The sequence below is a fragment of the Hylobates moloch genome, unplaced genomic scaffold (genome assembly GCF_009828535.3).
Source record: "Hylobates moloch isolate HMO894 unplaced genomic scaffold, HMol_V3 SCAFFOLD_13, whole genome shotgun sequence".
Taxonomy (NCBI): Eukaryota; Metazoa; Chordata; class Mammalia; order Primates; family Hylobatidae; genus Hylobates; species Hylobates moloch.
In genome coordinates this window covers 41183712-41208992 of record NW_026652288.1, presented here as the reverse complement: position 1 = coordinate 41208992, position 25281 = coordinate 41183712, and the positions used below count along the sequence as shown (strand labels likewise).

General features: G+C 37.9%; 1 protein-coding gene across 2 annotated transcripts in view; it reads left to right on the top strand.

Annotated features, from left to right (window-relative positions):
• The window catches only part of SRGAP1 (SLIT-ROBO Rho GTPase activating protein 1), a 302903-nt gene that overhangs the window by 239179 nt on the left and 38443 nt on the right, over positions 1-25281 (top strand). Inside the window, exons 9-15 of one of the 2 annotated variants that reach the window (XM_032173165.2) lie at positions 6509-6706; positions 7866-7950; positions 14588-14615; positions 19481-19514; positions 22487-22547; positions 22681-22758; positions 24797-24931. In XM_032173165.2, the coding sequence (XP_032029056.1) occupies positions 6509-6706; positions 7866-7950; positions 14588-14615; positions 19481-19514; positions 22487-22547; positions 22681-22758; positions 24797-24931 (619 nt within the window). Of the gene's footprint in view, positions 1-6508; positions 6707-7865; positions 7951-14587; positions 14616-18858; positions 18962-19480; positions 19515-22486; positions 22548-22680; positions 22759-24796; positions 24932-25281 lie in introns of both variants that reach the window. The other variant, XM_032173166.2, reaches the window with a different exon arrangement.

The window sequence follows — 25281 nt, the reverse complement described above, 5'->3', positions numbered from 1 at the left end:
TATGTTAAATTCTTAGCTTCCAGTGACTAAGAATATGATCTTATTTGAAGATAGGGCTTCACAGAAGTAATCGAATTAAAGTAAGGTCAATATGACTGGTGTCCTTATAATAAAAAGGGGAGGGGAAATTTGGATACAGAGACACAGGTGTAGGGAAGATGATATGAAGAGTCATAGGGAGAAGATGGCCATCTGCAAGCCAAGGAGAGAGGCCTGGAACAGATCCTTCCCTCCCAGCCCTCAGAAAGAACCAACCCTGCAAACCAACACCTCGATCTCAGACGTCTAGCCTCCAGCACTGTGAGACAATACATTTCTGTTGTTTAAGCCACTCAGTACCTGGTTTGCCTTAGCAGACTAACACAGTGCATTCAGGGAATGAGAACACTGAAATGGCTGTCTTGTTCTCCCAGGGATAATGTCCTGGTAACACAAAGCCCACAAAGCCAGTCCACAAAAGCTCACAGAAGTCACCTCTCCCTCCTCATTTGTTTTGACCCACAGCTCAGAGTTCAAGCCACCTGGGCAGCTCCTTCAGTGCAGTGCATTCTTCTGGTTTCTCACGAATCCTTTGTCAAGTCTTTGGCCTCTCCTTCCACCAAAACCCAACTGTGTTTTCCTGCTGCTGATGGGGAGGTATTTCAAGGCTCATATTAGCTGTTTCATATTTGCCTCATTATGTTCCCCCCTGAGACTTACTAATATGGCTGGTGTGTGTCAGAAGCTGGTGTCACTGTCTGTTGCGAGCATCCCATGGGATGATATGCAGTCCCAGCATTGTGTCTGGTGGCTTCTGTCACATCCTTTATTCCTGATACTTCCAAATTTAACCATGACACCATTGCTTCTGAGAAGGACGTTGAAAAAAAGAAGAAAAATGGCATTGTTGATTTTGATTCTTCGTATATGTATTCCATGTGTGCATTTGATAATGCTGCTGTCTCTTGTTTCCTATATGTAAGAACATGGTTCTAGTGAAACATTCTTATGTAACCATCTGTCTCATAAACTCAGTGAACACACTTTAATTGCAAAATTCCAACAAATTTACAGATTACAGTTGTCCCGTGGCATCCAAAGGGGATTGGTTCCAGGACCTCCCACAGATACCAAAACCCGAAGATGCTCAAGTCCCTTAAATAAATGGTGTGGCATCTGCACATCACCTGCACACATTTTTCTATACTTTAAATCATCTCTAGATTACTTATAATACCTAAAACAATGTAAATCCTATGTAAATAGTTATATTGGGTTTTGTTATTTTTTATTGTTGTGTTATTATTTTTTATTTTTTTTCCAAATATTTTTGACCCACAGTTGGTTGAATTTGTGAATGGTTGAATACATGGATACAGAATCCATTAAAAAAAAAAAACTGACTGTATTTGAAGACAAATTACAAGTGTTTATTTTGGTTCATGATTATTTTGGGGTTTTTTGTTGTTCAGATGGATTTTGTGGTTTTTTTTGTTTGTTTGTTTTAGGAGCTTTTTTTGTCATTGACCTCCTTTAATTGTATTTTAATTAGGTACATATCAGAGCACCTTATTGAACCTTACATCATGTTATTCTTATACTTCACCTCACTGGTATCTGAAGAACATTATATACTTTTCATGCTTCTATGTAGTTGGAAGTTCTGCTCTGCCCTCCAGAGCAAAAGAAGCTGTAGTTCTTTCCAGCAGTTTTGCTATTTAAGGCACTTGTTGAAAAAGATTAACTCCTATTGCTGTTGCTTAAATGTTTTTCAAATATGCCCCATCATGTTCATTCCCACTCTTAACTTTGTTAGATCAAGGTTTCATCACCTCTCAATGGAACTAGGGTCTCCTGACTAACTTTCCTGCTTTCTGTCTCTTTCCCTTTTATTGTTCATCAACTCAGGGATCTTTTAAAAATGTAAATCTAAACTGTCCCTTGTAGGTATCAGTGGCTCCCTGTTGATTCTCAATTAAGTGTGGTATATGAGGGCCTTGATTTTTTATTTTTTTAAATTCTAACTGCAGTATCATACGATAGAAAGGTCCTTTATTAGCAAGCCATCGTCTCAAGATGCTATGCACTCCTACTTCTCATATAAAGCTACTTGTTGTAGCCCAAGAAGGCCAGACTCTCTCTTTTCCCACTTTTTCCTCTGCCTGGAATGCCCTTTTTTGCAGTGAACACCTACTCACCTTTTAATATATGCTCAAAATTTATCTTCTGAATGGTGCCTTCCCTGACTTCCTCAGACAACACAGTATACTCTTTTGCCTGTATTTTCTTACACATTTGTCAATTTCAAGAGTTTAATTGAATAAAGGAATAATAGCATTTACTTTGTAGTATTTTAATTACTACATATTGGCACAAGTAAAGGCTTCCATTTTTTAAAAGTATTATAAATATAAAATTTATGGAGATGTAGATAACATAGTCAAATATTTACCTTCAGTATTCAGCTATTAATTTAGTTATGCAAAAGTATTTTAAATCACTTATTATATAAAACTGTTTTAATTTACAGATACTATATTTTTCTCATTTTCGCAATTTTATGAAGGCTCTTCATATATCCTGATATTGTGTTTGTCATTACCAGAGCCACATTTTGAGTCTGCCGAGACCACCTTGGTCAGGGAGACCCTAACCCAGTGGTGCAAGAGGAATTAAAGACATACACAGAAATATAGAGGTGTGAAGTGGGAAATCAGGGGTCTCACAGCCTTCAGAGCTGGGAGCCCCAAACAGAGATTTACCCACATATTTATTAACAGCAAGCCAGTCGTTAGCATTGTTTCTATAGATATTCGATTAACTAAAAGTATCCCTTATGGGAAACGAAGGGATGGGCCGAATTAAAGGAATAGGTTGGGCTAGTTAACTGCAGCAGGAGCATGTCCTTAAGGCACAGATCGCTCATGCTATTGTTTCTGGCTTAAGAATGCCTTTAAGCAGTTTTCCGTCCTGGGCGGGCCAGGTGTTCCTTGCCCTCATTCTGGTAAACCCACAACCTTCCAGCGTGGGCATTATGGCCATCATGAACATGTCACAGTGCTGCAGAGATTTTGTTTATGGCCAGTTTTGGGGCCAGTTTATGGCCAGATTTTGGGGGACTTGTTCCCAACAGAGTCATCAAGTACACTTTTCTCAGAGTATACCATTGTCACATCTATATGTTTGAAATACAGTGCTTTTAAAACTTGTGTATGATACTGTCATTAGAAATTTGTCTACAAGCTGCAAAAGCCTATTTGACTAGTGTAGGATGGTGACTCTTTTAATTCAGTCTATAGATATTTAATTATGACCTCCTTACAGTAATTAATTACAGTATTTTTAATGGTCATTAATATGCTCCTTTCCCACAGTATCTACCCTTTGCATTGTGCATAACCCCAGGAATGATTATTGTCTATTAAATTTCTTTCCCTTCTTCTTTTAATATTAATTCCATCACATGACCTTCTAAGCATCTAAACTAGTACTAATTGCTACTGTTTCTTTCCCAAACATTATTTTGTTCAAAAAAAAAAAAGTAACTGAAAAGATTTCCACTTCCTGTAATGATGGACTGGGTCACTCAACTGATTCTTTCAAATTTCATTTTCTAGGACACGATGCATGGCCAAGCCTGAAACCTGTGACACAGGGAACCATATCTTCCCAAAAGGAAGAGCATCCAATATTTTGAACAGTAATAAAATCCAGAGAGCTATTAGTGCCCCTAATGGTTTGGGAAAATAAACATTCTCTTTGGAGGATAATCTCACCTTTGACCTCAAATAACTCTACAAAAAATATCTAGCAAAGATAATTAGACAATGAGGAGATAAGAAACCATGAGTGATAGCCAGAAGAAATAATAGACAATAGAGACACCCCCACAGGAACTCCAGATATTGGGATTATCAGAAATAAATGACAAAAGAACTATTTACAGTGTTCAAGGAGGTTTTTAAAAGCCAAGCTTAGATTTCATCAGGAAATCATAAGCACTAAAATAACAGATTTGAAAATGAGCTACATAGGAATTCTAGCACTGAGAAATAACCAAAATTAAGAAAGCAGTGGGTGAGTTTAACATCAGGTAGAACTAAAAAATAAATCATGAAAGAAGACAAATCAGAAGAAATAATAAAAACACAGCATCAAAAACAAAAGATAATAAAATATGGAAAAGAAGAATAAGAGATACAGAGAACACAGTAATGTCTAATATACTAATTGAACTCCCAGAAAGAAAAAAAAATTTTTTTTTTTTTTTTTTTTTGAGACAGAGTCTCACTTTTTTGCCCAGGCTGGAGTGCAGTGGCACGATCTCAGCTCACTGCAACTTCTGCCTCCTGGGTTCAGGCAATTCTCCTGACTCAGCTTCCCAAGTAGCTGGGATTACAGGCACATACCACCACACCCAGCTATTTTGTATTTTTAGTAGAGATGGGGTTTCACCATATTGGCCAGGCTGGTCTCGAACTCCTGACCTCAAGAGATCCACCGTCTCAGCCTCCCAAAGTACTGGGATTACAGGCGTGAGTGACCGCACCCCGTTCAGAAAGAAAAATTAAAGAATATAGAGTCAATATTTGAAAAGATAAAAGCTGCAAACTTTCTAAAACCTATAAAAAATATCACACAAAGTCAAGCAGTCCAAGAAATTCCAGGCAGAATATATTTTTTAAATCCTTACCTAGATATATTACAGTGAAACTGCAGAAACCCAAAGATGAATAGAAAATTTTAAAAGCAGCTGGAAAAAGAAAGCAGATTTTATTCAAAGCAATGACAGACTGACGGTAACCTTCTCACTCAACAGGAACATAGAAGCCACAACAAAGTACAGTGATATATTTCTAATATACAAAAAGAAAATAACTGCTGCACAGAAAAAGATATTTAATAAATGAAGGTGAAATAAAAGACACTGTCAAGTCAACAAAACAGACACATACTAAAAAGAATTTCTAAAGGGTACCCTTAAAATATAAGCACTTGACCTCAAAGAATGTAATGAATACATGAGTGATGCTAAATGAATATTGACTACATAAACTAATAATGTCTTAAATTTACATATAAATATTTATATATATCCTATTATAATGTATTACAAAAATAGCATATAAATCAGGAGGAGTAAATGAAGTTAAGGTGTTCTAAACTCTTAACGTTGTGTGACAGAAGGAAAAAGCTATCAATTTACATTACACTTCGATAAGCAAAGGTAGAATGTGACCTTCAGTGAATAAAAAGACTACTAGAAGATTAACAAATAAATAAACTCCTAACAGATAACATAAAACAGTATCTTTATGGCTATGAGATAGGAAAATATTTCTTAAATAGGACACAAAAAACACTAAAAGGAAAGAATTGATAAATGCATTATATTAAAATTAGAATCTTTGTTCATCTGGACACTATTGAAGGAGGGAAAAACCATAGCACAGAGTGGGGAAAAATATTTGCAACACATGTAACTACAAAAAGACTCATATCCATATCAACAAATCATTAAGAAAAAGACTCATAACTTAGAAAATGGAGCAAGAGATTTTAACAAAGTGTTCTCAATTAAGGAGATCCAAATTGCCTTAAACATATGATAATGTGCTCAATCTCATATATCAGGGAAATGCATATTCAAACCACAGTGAGATACCACTGCACACCCAACACAATTGTTTAAATTTAAAAGAAAGACTGACAATACCAACTGTTGATGAGGATGTGGAATAGCAAGGATTCTTCCACTCTGCTGGTGAGATTATAAATTACAATCATTTTGGAAAACAGTTTAGCAGCAATTCTATTCATATATGTGTGACTAAACAAAAATGTGTTTATAGTAGCATTATTTAAAATACCCCACAACTAAAAAAAATCATCTATCAATAGTAAAATGGATGAATTACAGCATATTCCTACAATGAATAGCAATGAAATATACTCATAAGAAATGAGTGTATCTCACGTTGAGCAAAAGGAAGACAAAAGTTATACATCCTGTAGGATTTCATTCATGTAAAGTGCAAGAATGGGCAAAGCTAATATCTAATCTTAGAAATGCAGGCAATGGAGAAGGAGAGGGTATAGGTGTATGGTAATTGGGAGAGGCACAAGCAGACTCGTAATATACTTTTTCTTGGTCTGATTGTTACTCACATAGGTGTGTTCCCTATGTGATAATTCATCATCAAGCTGCACACTTATGGTCTGTGTATTTTTCTATATGTAGTTTGACTTCAGTTGAAAATGTTAAGACAAAAAAGTAATTGAGAGAGTACCCAGTAATATATGAGATTTATAAGTACTGAAATATAAAGTGATAACCTTCTTAGGATGATTTTGAAGAAATCGTTCCCTTAAACTGGTGATATGGAGTGTTTTTTACCTTTGTTTCTCTCCTAATAGACTGGTGGGGGCAGGCCCTGTGTCCTCATCTCTGCCTGACAGAGTGGACTTTCCCTGTTTGTGGGATTCGTGAAATAATGAAGTAACATGAGAAATGTATTTCTTTTCCCAGGTTAAGAAAACGACTGAAGCCACCTTGCAGACAATACAAGATATGGTCACCATTGAAGACTATGATGTTTCTGAATGCTTCCAGCACAGTCGTTCCACAGAATCTGTGAAGTCCACTGTCTCTGAAACCTACCTGAGTAAACCCAGCATCGCCAAGAGAAGAGCCAACCAGCAGGAAACTGAACAGTTCTACTTCATGGTGCGCCCGCCACTTCCCAAGCCACTCTACAGAGCTCAGATCTAGGATTCCCAAGTGCCACTTCTGTAGTCGCATCAGAACCATCTGGGGTTCCTTTTGTTAAAATAGACTCCTGTCTACCATCAGAGTTCCTGATTCAGTCAGTCTCGGAAAGAGTTTAGGAGTTAGTTAGTTAGGAGTTATTTAGTTAGTTAGAGGGCTGGTATAAAACAGTACTTTTAGCTGGGCAGAGGGGCTCACCCCTGTAATCCCAACACTTGGGAGGCTGAGGTGGGAGGATCATTTGAGCCCAGGAGTTTGGGACCAGCCTGGGCATCATGGCAAAACCCCATCTCTACAAAACATATATATATTTATATTTATATATATATTTATATTTATATAGATATATAAATTAGCCGGCAGACATAATGATGTGCAACTGTAGTCCTAGCTACTTGGGAGGCTGAGGTGAGAGGATCACTTAAGCCCAGAAGGCAGAGGTTGCAATGAGCTGAGATCACTCTACTGCACTCCAGCCTGGGCAAGAGAGTGAGATCCCGGCTCTAAAATTTAAAAACACACAGTACTTTTAAACTTTAATATCCATACATGTCACCAGGAGAGCTGGTGAAAGTGCCAGTTCTAATTTCCAGAGGTCTGGTACAGAAGGAACCTGAGAGTGTGCATCTCTCCTAGGCTCCCAAGGGTTGGCTGATGCTGCTGGTCTGCAGACCACACTTCAAGTAACAAGTTTCTAGGATCTAGAAGATCAAAGTGGCTGGATTTTAGATCTATGAAAAGTTCCTTGACATTGAATAATTTTTAAAAATTAAAAATTAGGCTGGGTGCGGTGGCTCACGCCTGTAATCCCAGCACTTTGGGAGGCCGAGGCAGGCGGATCACCTGAGGTCAAGAGTTCAAGACAAGCCTGGCCAATATGGAGAAACTCCATCTCTACTAAAAATACAAAAATTAGCCAGGTGTGGTGGCGGGCACTTGTAATCCCAGCTACTCAGGAGGCTGAGGCAGGAGAATCACTTGAACCCCAGAGGCAGAGGTTGCAGTGCACCAAGATCGTGCCACTGCACCCCAGCCTGGGCGACGAGCGAAACTCTGTCTCAAAAAAAAAAAAAAAAAAAAAAAAAAAAGATTTAAAAATTATTCTTGCCTTTTGCAGAAACTCAGAGAATATTTGGAAGGCAGTAATCTCATCATGAAACTTCAAGCCAAACATGACTTGCTGCAGAGGACCCTGGGAGAAGGTGAGTTATCCGAAATGTTTGGGAAGATGACCTGGATGATACATCATATCATGTATATATTCCAGAAAGGGTATGAATTGTATGTGCTTTAAGAAGCAGAGGACAGTCTGTGTTTAGATTTGGTTTCATTTGTATATGTCATGATCAAGTTCTCCTGGCACTATTTTCTTCTAAAGCGTGGTGCTAACCTTGAGGAAGCATAGTGAAATCCAGGGAGGGCTGGAAAGTCAATACCGAGCTCCTAGGGAGGAATCTACAGAGCGTGGTGCTCCCAATCGTAGAAAAGTCTGGAGACACTACCCCTTCCCTACCTGCTGACCCCCCAGTCTCTTCTTCCTTCCCTTCTCAGACTTCTGCACCCTTCTAACCCCACCCCTGTTTGTTTTAATGGGCGAGTGTTTGTTGTTCCATCTGTTGCCTGTTTAGACTCTGGAAACCAGTTAAACCGGTTTGGGTGATTTTTTTCTTTCGGTAGGCATTGGCTGTGGTTGAGAAACAATCTTACAGTATAAATAGATTGCTATGTCTAATAATAGTAATGAAAACAGCAGCAACAGCTAACAGTTGTAAGGCTTTCTCTGCGCCAGGCTTTGTTCTGAGTCGTATATTTTACTGTGCACTAATAATTTCTCCATTTTTACAAATGAGGAGACTGAGGGGAGGCATGGGAATACAGGCAAAGGGGACTGTATAAATGTTAATGTTTCTCTTTGTCTTTATGAAATTTAAAAGGAAAAAAATAAATGCAAGCTAAGTTCCTGTCTTAAGTCCTTCATAGTCTGTGACTTTATCTTTTATTCACATTAGACCCTGCCAGAAGTTAGAAAAAGTAAAAGAGAACATGGAAGGGAGTGGGAAACGAGAGGACTGAGTTGTGTGAGTAACTCAGGTCAAAAAAGAGATTGCCCCTCTTAGACCTAAATTCTTGCCTCCTACCATTCTGGAACCTTCCTTAACCATAAAGTTTCCATCACCTTATCTCCTGGTTTCTGCCAAAGAACTCATCATCCTCAGGGAATGACCACATGGAGAAAGGTTATCATGACCTAAGAACCATGTCTGACACAGTTAGGATGAAAAGGCCAGTTACACCTAGAAGGGAAAAAAAAAAAAAAAAGCAACACTTAAACTACCAAAAAGTGTCATTAAAAAATAAAATAACCAAATACAATGTATGAACCTTCACACACTAGATTAAATTAGATACTGAATCGAAAAGCAAAAGTTATGAAAGACATTTTAAGAACAATTAGGGGAGTCGAAATACAGTCTATATTAAATAATATTATTGAATTAGTGTTAATTTTCCTAGATATGATAATGGTATTGTGATTATAAAGAAGAACATTCTTATTCTTAAGAAATGCTTGCTAAAGTGTCATGACGTCTACAACTTACCTTCAAACGGTTCCAAAAAAAAAAAAAAAAGAGGGAGAGAGAGAGAGAGAGAGAGAGTACAGTCAAGGTGGCAAACATTAACAGCCGGAAAATCTACATGAAGGGGATAAGGATGCTTCCTATACTGCTCTTTTAACTCTTCTGTAGGTTTGAACTTTAAAAAAAAAAAAAAAAAAGTCTTTTTATCTTTGAATAGTTTTCTTACAATTGTGTCCTGTTTTTTCTTTTTCCCCTCACAGTATCATGTAAGGTCTTTTTTTTTTTTTTTTTCCAATTTTTCACAAATGCCTGATATTTCAAGTGATGCCCTCAAGGTCAGTTGCCAGGCCTAAAGCATAAATTATCCTAAGTGTGGATGAACGCTTGCAGGCACAAAGTCCTACCCTGTGAGGATGGATACCACTTTAGAAATTGTGTTTGAGAGCATGAAGTAGTGGGGGAATTCATTCTTGGCACTGCTTGCAGACACATGTGTTAATATGCTTGGGGCCACATTCTGAAACTTTTATGGTACCTATTCAACATGGATTCTCTTGTGTCTCCTAGAGAGAAAGCTCCAGTGGTTAATATTCTTTTACATGTCATTATTGGATGGGGCTATATTCTAGCCAATTTATTGAATCCACATGCCAAATTCTGTCTTTAGCTGCTGAACTGCATAAATCTATATTATACTTTGTGAACTGCAAGCCAGAATTTTCTTTTTTTTTTTTTTATTTGAGATGGAGTTTCACTCTCGTCGCCCAGGCTGGAGTGCAATGGTACAATCTCAGCTCACTGCAACCTCCACCTCCCAGGTTTAAGTGATTCTCCAGCCTTGCCTGCTGAGTAGCTGGGATTACAGGCATTTGCCACCATGCCCGGCTAATGTTGTATTCTTAGTAGAGACGGGGGGTGTCTCACCATGTTGGCCAGGCTGGTCTCGAACTCCTGACCTCAGGATCCACCCACCTCAGCCCCCCAAAGTACTGAGATGACAGGCGTGGGCCACGGTGCCCAGCTCAGGACTTCTATATCTTGGAGTTTTTTTCAACAGGCTCTGGTATACCAGGGACACAAGCTGTGTTGAGGTGTATAAAACCTTCACAGGACTCCATTTATGCTGCAGAAGAAACTGGATGGCTTTCATCCATCAGCAGCAGGCACACTAGCTTCTGCCCACTGGTTGCAGACGTCTTGCTTCCTAGCCCTGCCCCTTTTGCACGCTGGGTGGCACACCAATTGCTGGTCACTGCCAGGATCTGACACTGGCAAATTTGCCCAGAGAAAAGCTGAGCATGGGAGACATGCCCCACCTTTTAGCTCAACCATTATAAGCCTGCTGGCTTTCTGTGCAAGCCCTCTTCATATCAATAGGCTACATCAAAGGAGACCAGGAGAGTTAATGGCGCCCATCCCATAGTGAAGTAATCCCATGGTGAGCTCTTATGGAGGAATCTGAGTCCAGATTTGGTGCAGTAGGGTCACTAGTACAGGAGTCAATGGTATGTTTGGGGACAGTCCTGACTTTTTATGTAGAAATCACCTCTCTGAAGTATACTAGACTCACCGCTGCAAAAACTGCCTTCATAGTAAAACAAATGGAGCCTAACCCGAAGATTTCGCAGTTGCTCGTACACAGCTGAATCTGTAACTACAGACATGTGTTTGGCCTGCCTTACTGCTCGCTTTTTGGTAGGCTGCCAGTGGCCCAGTGAGTTCTTTGATTTACAACATTGTGAAGCAACTAGATTGGGCTCTTAAAGTGGCACTGTCAAATTTCAGAATTCCAAATCTTTGAAAACTACTGAAATAGAAAGAAACACGCAATGAGTTGTTAAGACCAAACTCATCATTATCATTTTCTTCATCCCTCAGCAACACCATTGTATCTTTTTGTGATGTCATTTGTTTTTAAATCATAGAAGTCAAATTGACCACAGTAAATGAGATATGTATCTATAAAACTGAGGCACTGAATTTTTTTTTTTTTTTTTCAGTAATGAGCCTTAATGTTCACATTGGCTTCTTTGTGTGCAGCATTTGGAGTTAAGGGGGTGCAAATATCAGTGCAATCTTGCTAAACAAAAAATCTGACACTAGGAGCTGAGCTCCATATTATATTGCTTCTTGCCCTGGGCATACGGTTTCTGACAAAGAAATTTAATAGGTTATCCTCATACAATCCATTGTCTGTCTTTGAGTAGGAGTACAAGTATACTTTCAAAAGGGAAGCTGATTGTGAGTAATTATGGTTTTTAGAAAAGCACTGCAGTAGTTGGTATTCTTAAGGAAGAAAAAGGACTGGAAAGTAATGCCAGGAGTTCTCATCAGTCATTCATTAGGGAGCAAATCCAGGATGCCTGTGTCTCATTTGAGCTATACACATTTTAAGTATTTTATCTCCTTTTTTAAAATATCAAATTGCCACCAAACTATATTTTGGTTATCCCATTAACTATATGTAGGAGATAAAATGCATTTAGATGTGAAAAATAATTCACTTCATAATTCTCAAGTGAAATTTAAGAGTAGCTGAAAAAAATGTTTGAACCAAGAACAAGTTAAGCCTGGGTCATTTTTTTCCTTCAAAATGGCTTGCATGTTGGGGGGGTGTGGCGAGGGGAAGGGGTGGTCCATTGTTTTTAATAATTAAATAGCTTTCCAAAGAACATTATTGAAATCTAATCCTCAGACTGCTGGAAGCTTTCACATCTCTCTGGGAAGAAGAGTCTTCTAAGCTTGTGTGTTATTGATCTATTAATGATGATACTGATTAAAAAATAAAACCTCATTCATCAGTTGAGACGCACTCAGGACTATTAGCTGAAAAAACGATGGATGTGGTAGTGTGGTTATACTGTGAATGATAGTTCTTGCAAAGCTCGCTCTTGGTTCATTATTCAAAATGTATCTTTTATAGGTTTTTAATTTTTTATCTGATACTATTAACTATGGATGGATGGAGCAAAATAATTTTAAGCATTTTACATATCATTTTCTAAATCTAGGGAATAATTTGTTAGGATATTGTAACAAAAATAGCAGAATTTCAAAGTTATAACATTTCATTTCTAAGGAATTCTCATTGGCATCATTATCATTGAATCACTTGAAAGTGATTACCTATGTTATCAAATTTACATTTATAGATATTTATTAATTTAATAATGTACATATTTATAGAATTTATTAAATCTATTTAAATATTCAGTATTTTGTATTTGGCTTTAGGCTTATGAGGCAGACAGAACTATAAGCCATAATCCCTACCTTTCTTCTAGGATCTTTCAAAGTATTTGCCAGGAAAAAAGACTTACGTTTTTAAAGGTGGTACATTCTAGTGCTTGGGAGCTAGTGCATTATAGTTCCTGGGAGCTCAGGACTGGGATTAAAACAAACTTGGACCTGAGTGCAACACCCACGCCATGCTAATAGCGTGACCTTGGGCAAGTCACTTTTCTATATGCTCCGTCTTTTTTGTAAAATAAGGATAATAATAGAAGCTACCTCGTTGTGAAAATTGTGAGTTAATATATGTAATAGAAAGTTCTTATAATGGTGCCTAATAAATATTAGACATCATTGCTGTTTTTATTGTTGTTACTAATATATATTGCATCATACCTAATTAGACTTAATGCTATCATAAAGTACGCGACATAATACAGCACAAGCCAGACAGTTTCTCTACCCTCAACCCTTTGCACATTCTACTGCCTCACACTGGGTGATCTTACCTGGCTCCTATGGACCCAACACAACCTAAATGGTGGTGACTCTCACATCTTTATCTCCGGCCCTGTCTTTTCTCTGTGCTCTAACCCTGTATAGCCAGCTTCCTGCCAAACACTTCCATTAGGATATCCCATAAGGCACCACATACCACAGTCAGCTCACCATCTGCCCACTCTACTTCTCAGTAGACCTTCACTCCCATTCATGAATAGCTATAAATTATTCTGAAGTTCTATGTATACCTTCACCTTTTTCTTCTCCTCCAAAGTAGCAGAAGGCCAGCAAAAGGAAGGGACTTATAACTTAAATAAGTAGAACTGGGAAGAGGAGGAGGAAGAGATTCTTCCCTTCCCTTCATCCCCTCTTCAAGTCATGTCCATGAACTCATTCTGCCAACACTTTTACTGTGGCCTGGCCCTATGTGAAGAAAGGTAGTCTCAGATTTTAACTGTTTCCCCCTTTTTAATCAATAGATATTAACCAAATCCTTTATGTTATTTGTTATTCGAGAGAAGATAATAGAGTCAAGGCTCTACTGCAGCCTGGGAGTGTTGGTTCACCATTCCCAACAAGCCAGCTTTCTTTACCATTGTCACGTTGGCCTTGCCCTAGAAATCGGAATCACTGCATTATGATATGATAGGCTGGGCTTAGCTATTTATGCTGCAACGTGACCATCCCCTGCCAGCTATATTTTCAAGCTGTTTCAGGACCATATCGTTATTTTGCAAACAAACCAGCTGAATGGTTCAACTTTTCCCACATTCCTTCCCGCCACTCCGCCCTAAACGTACAAAGCAACCGATAAACACATGCAAACTTGAAATTATTGCAGATTGTTGGAGCACTACAAAAATTCAGCCCTGTTACTTAAAACAAGTCAAGAAACCCAAATGTGTAAGAAGTTGATGTTTTAATGGACAGAGAACTCTGTGAAAGGCTTTTAGCTTACAAGTTGGTGGACTGTAGTATCATTTAATGTCCTTGTACTTTAATATTCGCAGATGTCATTTCTGATTACAGAATACAGCTTCTCTCCAGTCCCCTGATTCATATTATAGAAAGAACACCAACTTAGTCTAAGGAAAACTGAACCTTCCCAACTCTGTTTGAACCCATCCTTCTCCCCAACAAGTGTCAATCAAAACAGAGAGAATAACTAACATGTAAATCTTGGATGTGTCTTATTTGTATTTCATTTTTGGGCTTACAGTTATGATCAAGCAGCTATTCTTGTTTCTTTTCTGAAAAAAACAAACAAAAGAAACCAGCCTCAAATTGCCAAGTGAAACATGATTCTCAAATCTATAGAATTTATTAAATTTTATGTATAGATTTTATGAAATGTTTACTCTGAATTATGTGTCTATCTTCATATGCTGTCCTCATGTTTTCTGCCATTAAAACGTGTAAGTTATTATAAACTCAGTGTTTTAAAATACAGGATAGGAGATACAAAAGAGTACCACATACATTCCACTGATTTCTTTCAGTTTACTTACTTTAAATTTTTTTCCTGCAGGTCATAGAGCTGAATATATGACTACAAGGTAGGAAAATATTTTATCATAACTTATAGCATATTTCACTTTCTCTTTAACAAGAAGCAACCATTTCAATGCTGAAAGAATTAACATATTTTGTTAATGAATACGGGAGATAGTTTTGGCTTGACAAAGCATAGCAACATGAAATGTCTGGGCTTCTTACAAGACTAGGTATGTTCTGGCTTATTTTTGTTTCCCTCTGGAATTGTAAAGCTCTTTAATAGGCAGAGACAGTAACAAAAACCTAAGTTAAACCGGCTTGGTTTATCTAATCCAGAACACTTTAAGTGTTTCTAAATAGTGTGACAGGATTTTTTATGTGATAGTTTAATTTTAAAAGAAAACAATATGATGTGTGCATCTACTGCATAAGTAGAAAGTATAATTATTTTCTGTTCCTATTTTCCTTTAGTCATATAAAAATTAGAGCTGGCCGGTTGCAGTGGCTCAGCCTGTAATCCCAGCACTTTGGGAGACTGAGGCGGGTGGATCACCTGAGGTCAGGAGCTCACGACCAGCCTGGCCAACATGGTGAAACCCCGTCTCTATTAAAAATACCAAAAAATTGGCCAGGCGTGGTGGCGCACGCCTGTAATCCCAGCTACTCAGGAGGCTGCGGCAGGAAAATCACTTGAACTCGGGAGGCGGAGTTTGCAGTGAGCTGAGATTGCACCACCGCACTCCAGCCTGGGCAAGAGTGAGACTCCATCTCAAAAAATAAAAATAAAAAATAAAATTAAAAATTAGAGCTATATTGAATATCTTTAGGATTTTAGCTGTCTATATATTCTCCATTTCGATTCACTTTAAACATTTAACTTTTAACACATACTCCCATATTGTACTTGCTTCATTCAGGGGAGGATTGTGAAGCTGCTACAAGAAGGGAAAGCCATTTGGGCAACAGATTCTGATTTGGGTTGGGGAAAGTTTGTGGCAACTTTTATTTTTCTATGTCACCATTTGTGCAACAGACAGAAATTATCTAATTAGCATAGCAAGATGTTGCATTTTTGAAATTGAGTTCTCTTTGAAATAAGAGGCATTTAGAACACTGGTATATCTGTTGCAGTAATTGGCAAGTTGACTTTCAAGGATCTATAATGTTATTGCTGGGCAGCTTATTCATAAGGAAGCCCCTTGTACTTCACGGTAAACCAACTAGAAAGATACAGTCCTGACTTTTCCAAATCTAACAAAAGAAAAAAAACACTGAAGTTTTTCTTCACTATGTCAGTGAAAAAGAAGACTATTACCTCGACCTGGTAATATGCAGTTTATAGAGATGTTTTTCACCTATAGCATCTCCTTGCACTATCAATTATTTTACCTGTTGTTTCTCAATTATAATTAATGTAAGGCACTTCAAAAAAAGAGATTTTTTTAAAAAGCAGAAATGGAAATATATTAATTTGCCATGAGAGCTATAATTGCCAAATAGACTAGATATTCACATCAGCCTGACCAGTACTTCCTCTCATGTGGGCAACCTCTGTAGGAAACCAAATTATCAGGAAGTCATGTGGTAGCCACAGAATCAGAATGAGTCACGCAATTGGAATGTTGAACGTCCCTGGCTCTGTTCACTTGATTTGGGTGTAGCAGAGCAAGAATCATCAGACCTCCGCCATGGAAATTACTTTGATAAGCACTGAGGCAGTTCGTTTTCATTCCAAGTTCCTCTCACAACTTGCATGTGTTCACGTTTACCATTCTATAGAATCCTACAGAGGTGATTTTCAGGCCTTTGATAGAAGACTCAAGAGATATCCCTCTGTTAGCCAGCATTACCCTGCGTCTCCCAGTCACGCGGGGGCAGTGATTCAGTGCATTGGAGGTTTTTGGCTCCGTCTAGAAGATTGGCTTGCTCCGTGAATCAGTGACCAAATAAAATTCTAATCTCCTTAGCTTTGTCAGCTTCTCCAGATATCACCAGATGTGAAGTTCTCTTGGACCTTATTGTAATAACCACATTTTCTAGTTTCTGTGTTTAATGCTTTGGTATATTGGGGCCTTGCTGACCCTAGAAGTACTGCCCCTCCCGGGATTAGCCAATTCCTAGCAGTAGTAAGAACTGGCTTGCCAAGTGTGCCTTTTGTATGCAAGCCAGGTGATCCAGACGACGTACCTCCAACCACCTCCTTCATGGTTCTGACGCTCAGGACCACTATTCCCCTTCCCTAATCACCCCCAGGCCAGGTACGGGACAACTTAGGGATAGTCCCTATGCCCCAAAGCCCACTGGAATCATTCCAGCTAGCCTATTCTAAGCCTGCTTGCCCAGCTTCTCCCATTCCCTCCAGCGGGGACCACAATAAAGACTCTTGCCCACATTTTCCTTTGTGCCTTCTGCCTCCTGACCAACCCTGGTGCTTCCTTCTGTGGCCTCCCTGGTGGTGGGGCACATCCCCAACTCTTTAACAAACTATCTTTTCAGTGGTAGTTGTCTCCTGATCGTTGGCCCCACCATACCTGAATAAAAATGAAATCCACATTTTAAAACACTTTTAAAATAGTGAAAGGAGTGGATGAAATCAAGTATGTAGGGTTAAATGCTTTGGTGGTTGGGTGTTTTGTTCTTTTTACACCTATCAGATTATTTCCTCCATGAATGGCCAGAACTCAGTGTATAAAAGAGATCTCAGAAATTTCATCCGTGGCAGGAGATGATATGTTGCCTGGTAGAAGTTTCCATATTCTCTCCTAGACACTCGCAAAGGCTTCTTTTAACCTCGCCAGCACTGTAGGACTTCAGGTGCTGCTTGCTGTGCACCTTGTTCATCATATGAGCCCATCTGCTGGGAGGGTCTTAGAATTTAGCTATGGAAGGCTGTACCAGTAGGTTTGTTTCCATACATGATAGTGTCTTAGGAACCTAGTCAGGCTTCCACGTAACTTCTTGGGATCTGGTATATGAACCAGACTTTCTGAACTTAAGCTAAATGAACTAAAAAAGATAAATTTTCCTAGAGTCTGAAGCTTAATGAAGGGCTTTACACAATTTCCTGGTGTGTTGTGTATCCTCCTATAAGCCTTGCAGTTAAAAAGGAGTTTTACATTAAAACATCCAGAGAAAGGTCTCAGGGCTCTCCTTCCATGTATTTCATTCAGCACAGTAGTAGAAGTTGAGTCAGGTAATTCTGGCCGCCTTTCCACTAACGGGAGAGAGCAGAAGAGGTTCCCTCTCTGCAGTCACAGGGCAAGGTGTTACAGTTTCTAAATATACTACATGCTGCACTAGATGTGCATATGTCAGAGAGAATGGTTTATTCACCAGAGCAAAGGGGCAGACTGGAGAGGAAGAGTCTGCAGTGGCATAAACGAGTACATCCTCAGATATTTAGGTGGTGGAATAGTTTGTTCTAAAGAAATAATAACTCATGCGAGCCTGTATGTCCCCCAAATTAGAAAGAGCAGTGAACCCAAACTATTTTTTTCACTTGTGACCTATTAATAGTTACTTTTGCATAAAATAAAATCCCGTTACTACTGGAGGGGTATCGAACAGATGTGATGTTACTTGCATTGGTTTGCTGGGCTGAGTGAGGTGGCTCACGCCTATGATCCCAGCACTTTGGGAGGCCAAGGTGGAAGGATCTTTTGAGCCCAGGAGTTCAAGACCAGCCTGGAAAACATAAGGGGACTCCATCTCTACAAAAAATTTAAAAATTAGCTGGGCATGATGGCATGCGCCTGTGGTCCTAGCTACTTGGGCTGAGGTGGGAGGATCCCTTGAGCCCAGAAGGTGGAGGCTGCAGTGAGCCATGATCATTCCACTACACTCCATCCTGGGTAACAGAGCAAGATTCTGTCTTAAAAAAAAAATTATGTGTACCTAAAAATGTTATATTTAATTCCTCATTTGGGGATCTACCAGAGCCCTAATCTTTATGACCGGTTGTATCTTAGTGTGTGACTTGTAAACCAAATAACAAGAATGCTGGTTTGTAACATTTGGCCAAATAGCTAACGAGTCTACTTGGTAGTGCTTATTTTAAAACAAACCAGCAAACAAACGTCAGCTGCAACATACAGGGAAACAGCAGTGTGAATAAACAATTTGTATGGTTTTTGATACAAAAGTGAAAGTAAATAAATGGGAAATGGGAGGCAATGTTTTCCCCTGTGATTGGGGGAGAGGAAGGAACCCAAGATTCCCATGTTTTGTAATATTGATGTGACCTGTAGATGTTTCATTTATTGTTTGATTTCTGCCATGCTCAGTAATTATATTCCCTTCCCTTAGGCCTCCAAATGTTCCCCCTAAGCCCCAGAAACACAGGAAGTCCAGGCCCCGCTCACAGTATAATACTAAGTTGTTTAATGGGGATTTGGAAACATTCGTCAAGGTACTGGCACCAGCCATCTGGGTGGCTGATCTCCATGCTTCTTACTATAATGGTCTCAGCCTCTTGTAAGAGGAGGAAGGTCATTATGTCCAAGTCTGTCCTGGGGCTCTTTGCTCTCCCAGAAAATCAATATAATATTTCCTGAAGTCAGAGAGGAAAAGAATATTTGGTTTGAGTGCCTTCAGAAGAGAGAATAAATGTGGGTATTATTATGTGGGCATAAAAGAAAGCCCTCTTTCTTTATTGTTTTTTAAAAAGAGCCATAATTTGTACAGAAAGTTAAAAAGCAACCTGATAAAAATGTTGTATTTTTACTCATGCAAATGAGATGGCACAAAATATTCTTTAAAGTCTGCTTGTTAGGATAACTCTGAAACACAGCAGGAGTTTTGATTTCCCATGACTTGAGGAATTCATTATATTGAATGAATTGTAAGACCCTATGATCTATACCTTGTATCTCGGCTGTGTTTACTCTTCGTCTTCTTTTTCATCCTGTATTTCTGATAATGCTTCTAGCCGAGGACGAAGAAACTCGCACACAAGACATCAGGTATAGTGCTAGAGGGACGTGAGGGTGCGCTTTCACTGTTGCTATCATTTTCAAGTCGTGCTCATGCTTGGCTTTAATTAGATTGTTAAGGTTTTTGAAAGAAAAATGTTTGCATTTGGAAATTAGACAAGTTTATAAATAGGTTTTACTTAGAAACTGTAGCAATCAAACACTAGAGGAAAAATGGGTACATTAAACTATTAGTTTTTACATTAAGTGTTTGGCAAATGTATCAAGTTTGATCAAGGGCTTTTATTAGGGAAAGTCAATGTTAAATACCAAATACACATTTAATACTGGATTATAGGCCCTAGTGTGAATTTTACAAAAAAGAAAAGGGCTTGCTTTCTCCTTTGTAGTTCACATTTTATGGCATGGGCTGCAGTGTTTCTGCAAACTAAGTTTATCTGAGAAACCACGTCATTAATAACCTCTCTTAATGATATGTTACAGACGTCTTACTTTCTTAGGTCTGTTTATTGAATATGTGTACTAATAATTAAATAAATGTGCATGTGGCATGTATAAGGACAGATACATACATACATACATACATACATAGATTAAAAACCTCTGGCAGCCTTAAAAATCAGCCGCACTCTGGAATTAAGTGAAAAGCCACTGAAGAACCTAAATAGCAGTTACAAATCAACTGCCTTAAGCCTTAAATCCAGAAGAACCTTATTGGCTCTAATTTAATATAAAATTATTGTCAAATTTGATTACCTATTTTCCCAGCCCCTGGCTTATAAGCAGGGACAAATTATATGGAGAGAGAGGAACGATAAAATGAAAGCAATGAGATATGCAGCTGATGGCCTGGCAGAGAAAGAGAATATAGAAAAACTGCAAGAAGCAGACATAGGATTCTGTTGTATTTGATAATACGGTATGAGAATGGCTGCTTAAGATGATAGAAAAGCACATATTATATATTTTTTCAATTTTTCATTAAGAGCAGTTAAATGAAAGTAAATTGAGATACCAAAGAATAAATAAACCAACTATCATGGAAAATTCACTTACAGAAGCTCTTCACCGCCCAGATGGCACATTGAAGAATCTTTGGTAATAGAAACAATACAGAGGGCTCCTTTCCACTTCTAAAAAGGGCTTGATCACTTGAAATCTCCACAATGTCACTGTGGAGACAGCAAGAGCAAAACGATTTTTTCTCTTTTTTCTCATGGGAAAACCGACACCAAGGAATTAGTTTGAATGATAGATGGAATGCACCCCCATTGTTCTTATAAAATATTTTCTTATGTTTTCCACCCATGCATCTGAAATCTGTAAAATTAAATTAAATCACATATACTCATTACTTTTTGACTACAAAATTAATTATATCTGAGTGAAATACTGATCATAGCTTTTTAAAAAAGCAATTAGTAAATGTAAACACAAAAACATTTTTTAAAAATATGAAAACCAAAGACATTTTTTATTGAGAACTTTCTTAGTGCAAACATTTTCCTTTTCATAACCTTGTATTCTTTGCTTTTCTTTTTAATACTAAATTCAGCAGAGATGTGAACTAATGATCTCTTTTTACCACTTACATTTAAAAATATGTTGCTTTCAGATTAGTGTTCCGTGAATTGTTCGTATAGTTTACTTCCCCTAAAACACTTATATCCTAAAGAAAAATCCTTTCACATATTCAGTAAGTTGTGATGGAATTACATTGGTGTTCCTGAGCCAACTAGTCCACACTAAAATGCGTTTTTATTCTTAAGACTCTTCTTTAAGAAATTAATAAAATTTGTGCTCCTAAAACAAATTAACTAATTAGAGAAACTTAATACAGCCTCCAGAAGTAATTGAGCCATTAACTGGTTTATACACTGATTAGACTGTCTTAAAACCTAAAATAAGACAATTCCTTAAGAAGTATAATGCCCATTCTAGGAATAGTAAAGCGTTTAAATTGCTGAACTGCATTATTCCTAATCCTTCCCCCACTGCTTAATTGGAAAGGTTAATGGATTCTGAATTGTTCTAATATATTAAGACAACCAACTTTTTCTTGCATTTCAAAATAAAATTCCTCATGAATTAATACCTGATGTCAGCTAACCATTTTCAAGCCCGATGGTTTTGTTTTTTTTTGGCTTTTTTTTTTTAAAAAAAGATCTAATTCCTGAAAAAGCAGAGTCTTAAAAATACATGAAAAATAGTTCTGTAGTCAGTAACCTTCTTTAACTTCATGGAGTACATGGCATTGGTACATATTTAACTGTGACCTCAGCAGCCCTTCATCTCATTTGTCATCCTATACATGTTTTAAAACATTGCCACAGTTTACATTTGTTCAGTAGAAGGCAGTGACTGTTTTACAAGATGTGGGGAAAGAAGGCCCAAAAATGTTCCTTTCTAAAAAGACAAATCTGCAATATACAGTTGTGCCATTTTTTTCTTATTCCTTAAAATATGATAATGTATTAATGAAAAATCTGTAAGTTCTGATGCAAACTAAGTAAATACATGTTTTAATTATCTCTGTAACAATTCTCATATTATGCATCTATAGATATGGAAGCCCTTTTATAACTTGTCATCTAGGTGATGTACTCTCAGGGATGTCATAGAGAGAATCCTGAGATGGCTGAAAGGTTGTCTTTCATGATGAATATAGCGAATCAAACTGAAGATGCTATGATTATAATACACAGAGTTCTTTTTAAGTCCATTAAAGATTGATCACTTGTATAAATAAGCTTTTAAAAAGGAGTTATTCACATATTCATTTTGGTATGTGAGTCTTAATATAAGAAAAGAGATAAATTAGGTTTTGACATTTCTAGGCACAGCAGAGTAAGTTGAAACAGAATTGCCTTAAGTGTCTTTAACTTGGTTTGCTCCAGAACTGCAAAAATCCCTCTTTAATTACTGTTAAACTCTAAGCCTTATTATTATGAGGGGTTTATACCTCTCCCTTGAGGTTAACTGGTTTCTATCCCCTTTCCCAGGACTCAGGACAGGTTATTCCCCTCATTGTGGAAAGCTGTATTCGGTTCATCAATCTCTATGGTAAGCCATAAACTACAGAATTCTTATTTTTTTAAAAATCACTAGAAGTGTTTCAGTAAATTTACTTCCTGCGAAAAGAGGGACCTAGACAATGTGATGGGGTTTTATCCTCTTTCCCTTCTTTCCTCTTTAGGTCTTCAGCATCAGGGGATTTTCAGAGTGTCTGGTTCCCAGGTGGAAGTCAATGATATTAAAAATTCATTTGAGAGAGGTAATTGCATGTCTATCCCTATAAGCAAACCGTGTTGAAAAGTCATCGTGTTCTGTAAACTGAAGTGGCACCCTTATTCTGTATATCCTCAAAACCTTTCTTTGTATGTACTGCATTAGGGGTGCAGTGGTAAGAATCCATGAAGAATAGCTGAGAAATGGGACCAAAACTATAAGCCCTCGTTATTAAAATTAGAAAAGCATATGAGCTCTGCATCCTGGTTGAGGACTGACATTGATCATCGGTGCCAGGTGTAGCAAATGTGGGGCTGAAAGTGTAGAAGAGTGGCCACAGCAGCCCTGGGCCTAGACAGCAGGTGAGGGAGGCAGCTCCTCCCAGCTGCCCAGCTGCTCCCTTTGTTGGGTGCTCTTCCCTTTTTCTTCTCACCGTCCACAGACTCCTTCCCTGTGACCCTAGGGGGTGCCTTATACTTGTTCATAATTGGCTGTCAAATAAGTTCTACTAAACTGGGTCATATACCATATACCTTATCTTTTTTCAATGTCAATACTTTTTTCGCTTAATTTTTTATTTTTAACTATTATGGGTACATAATAGTATTATGTATTAATAGGGTATATATGGTGCTTTAACACAAGCATACAATGTGTAATGATCAAATCAGGGTAACTGGGATATCCATCACCTGAAGCACATATCATTTCCTTATGTTAGAAACATTCCAATTAGCACATTATAATTAGCAAAGCTGCACACTTTTCGTGTCAGGCAGACCTAGAATCATATCAGACTCTCAGCCACTAATCAGTCATGTGATATGGGTCAAGTCGCTCAATTCCTATTTGGCCTCGATTTCCTCCCCTGCAAAACTGTAAAAATGGATGGTTAGAGCAGAGCAGCCACATGTGCCAAGTCTCATGCATTGGCCATCTTCAGGATAAGCTGAAATATGGTAAAGTATCAGGTTCTGTGCTAGCCACCACAGGCAAAATACGTGATCATTTTTCCTTGGAAATTTTCCCAGTATTTGTTATTTGTTTGTGATCTGCATGGGTGAGGCTTTCTCATAGTGGGCAAAAATAATAGTAATTATTATATTCTGATAAATTCATGTTCAGTGATTTCTTGCCCTAGGAACAGAGAAAAGAGAACAACAGATCCCTAAAAATAAATTGCCCTAAGAAGCAAAAAAATACGTTAAAATGCAGTGCACACTTTTTGTGAACGTTAGAAGAGAAGCATAAAACTGTAAATAAAAAATAGAATTTGATTTAAGGTTGTATTTTATGTTGAACTTCTTAAGGATTTTATCCCTAGAGGAATAATAACCAGACTAGTTGCCTAATAATTTAATTTAATTCTCAGAGAGAAACACTAACCAGACCAGTTGCCTAATATTTTAACGTTGTTTACCATAAAAAAATATAGTTTTATATTTGTGATATATTTTTAAAATTCCCACTTTTTATACAAACTCCTTAGTAACATGAAAGGTACATTTTCAAGTTCCTCTATCTGATTTTAGAGTTTCCCTCTGCTCAAGAGAGCTTTCAGATGTGCTGTGAACACCACCATGCCACTTTGGGAAATACCTACTTATTTAATTGTAGGTGTTCACAATTCAGTGGCGCCTATGACATTTCTGATAAATTTTGCTGACCCATATAGCATAGTCAGACAGACCTATGGTGTGTCTTTTTCCCAGTAGGGTAAGAAACACAGGATGTAGTGTTTGAATTCATGTCAAACTAAGATTACAGATTTCAGCTTAAAAAAAGTGGGGGTTGGGTAAAATTATAAATTCCACAATATTTTATTTTAAGATTTGAGTAACTTGTAAGGGATTAGTTAGTAGCATAAGATTTTTAAAAGCTTTATTTTAGTCAACTATTTTTAGGTTAATCATGGGGTGGGATATCTAAACCAATTATTTTAATTTTAGTACCATATAATCTTTCATAAAGTATAATTAAAAGATACATGCATATATAGCAATATGTATGTTCATAGAAATATATTTTTGTTCAGAGAAAAAAAAAAGAAGCACTGTAAATGTAACGAGTTTTTTTTTTTTTAGGTGAAAATCCTTTGGCTGACGACCAGAGTAACCACGATATTAACTCAGTTGCTGGCGTTCTGAAGCTCTATTTCCGTGGGCTGGAAAACCCCCTCTTTCCTAAGGAAAGATTTAATGATCTGATTTCTTGTATCAGTAAGTGGACATTTTTTTTGTCTTTTCCCACCAGAATTATTTCACTAACCAACTTCCTGGAAAAGGCAGTGGCCCCCCTCCATACACCCCCACCCCCACCATTACCCCATTACCACCATATTTCTGAGACCATTTGTTTTCTTTCTGGATCCAGTGCGAGTCATCCTTCCAGCTGTGGCCTCGCCCTCGGCTGAGTGGGCTTTCCTCCTGAACGTCCTCTGGCTCCAGAAAGCCAGGAGCTTCCCACTCATGGCTGGAATTGAGCAGAAAGCCAGATGCCAGCCGCCTAAGGGAAAGGAGGAAGTTGTAAGCTGGGAAATGTGACCTTTTCTTGGCTTTTGGTTCTTGGT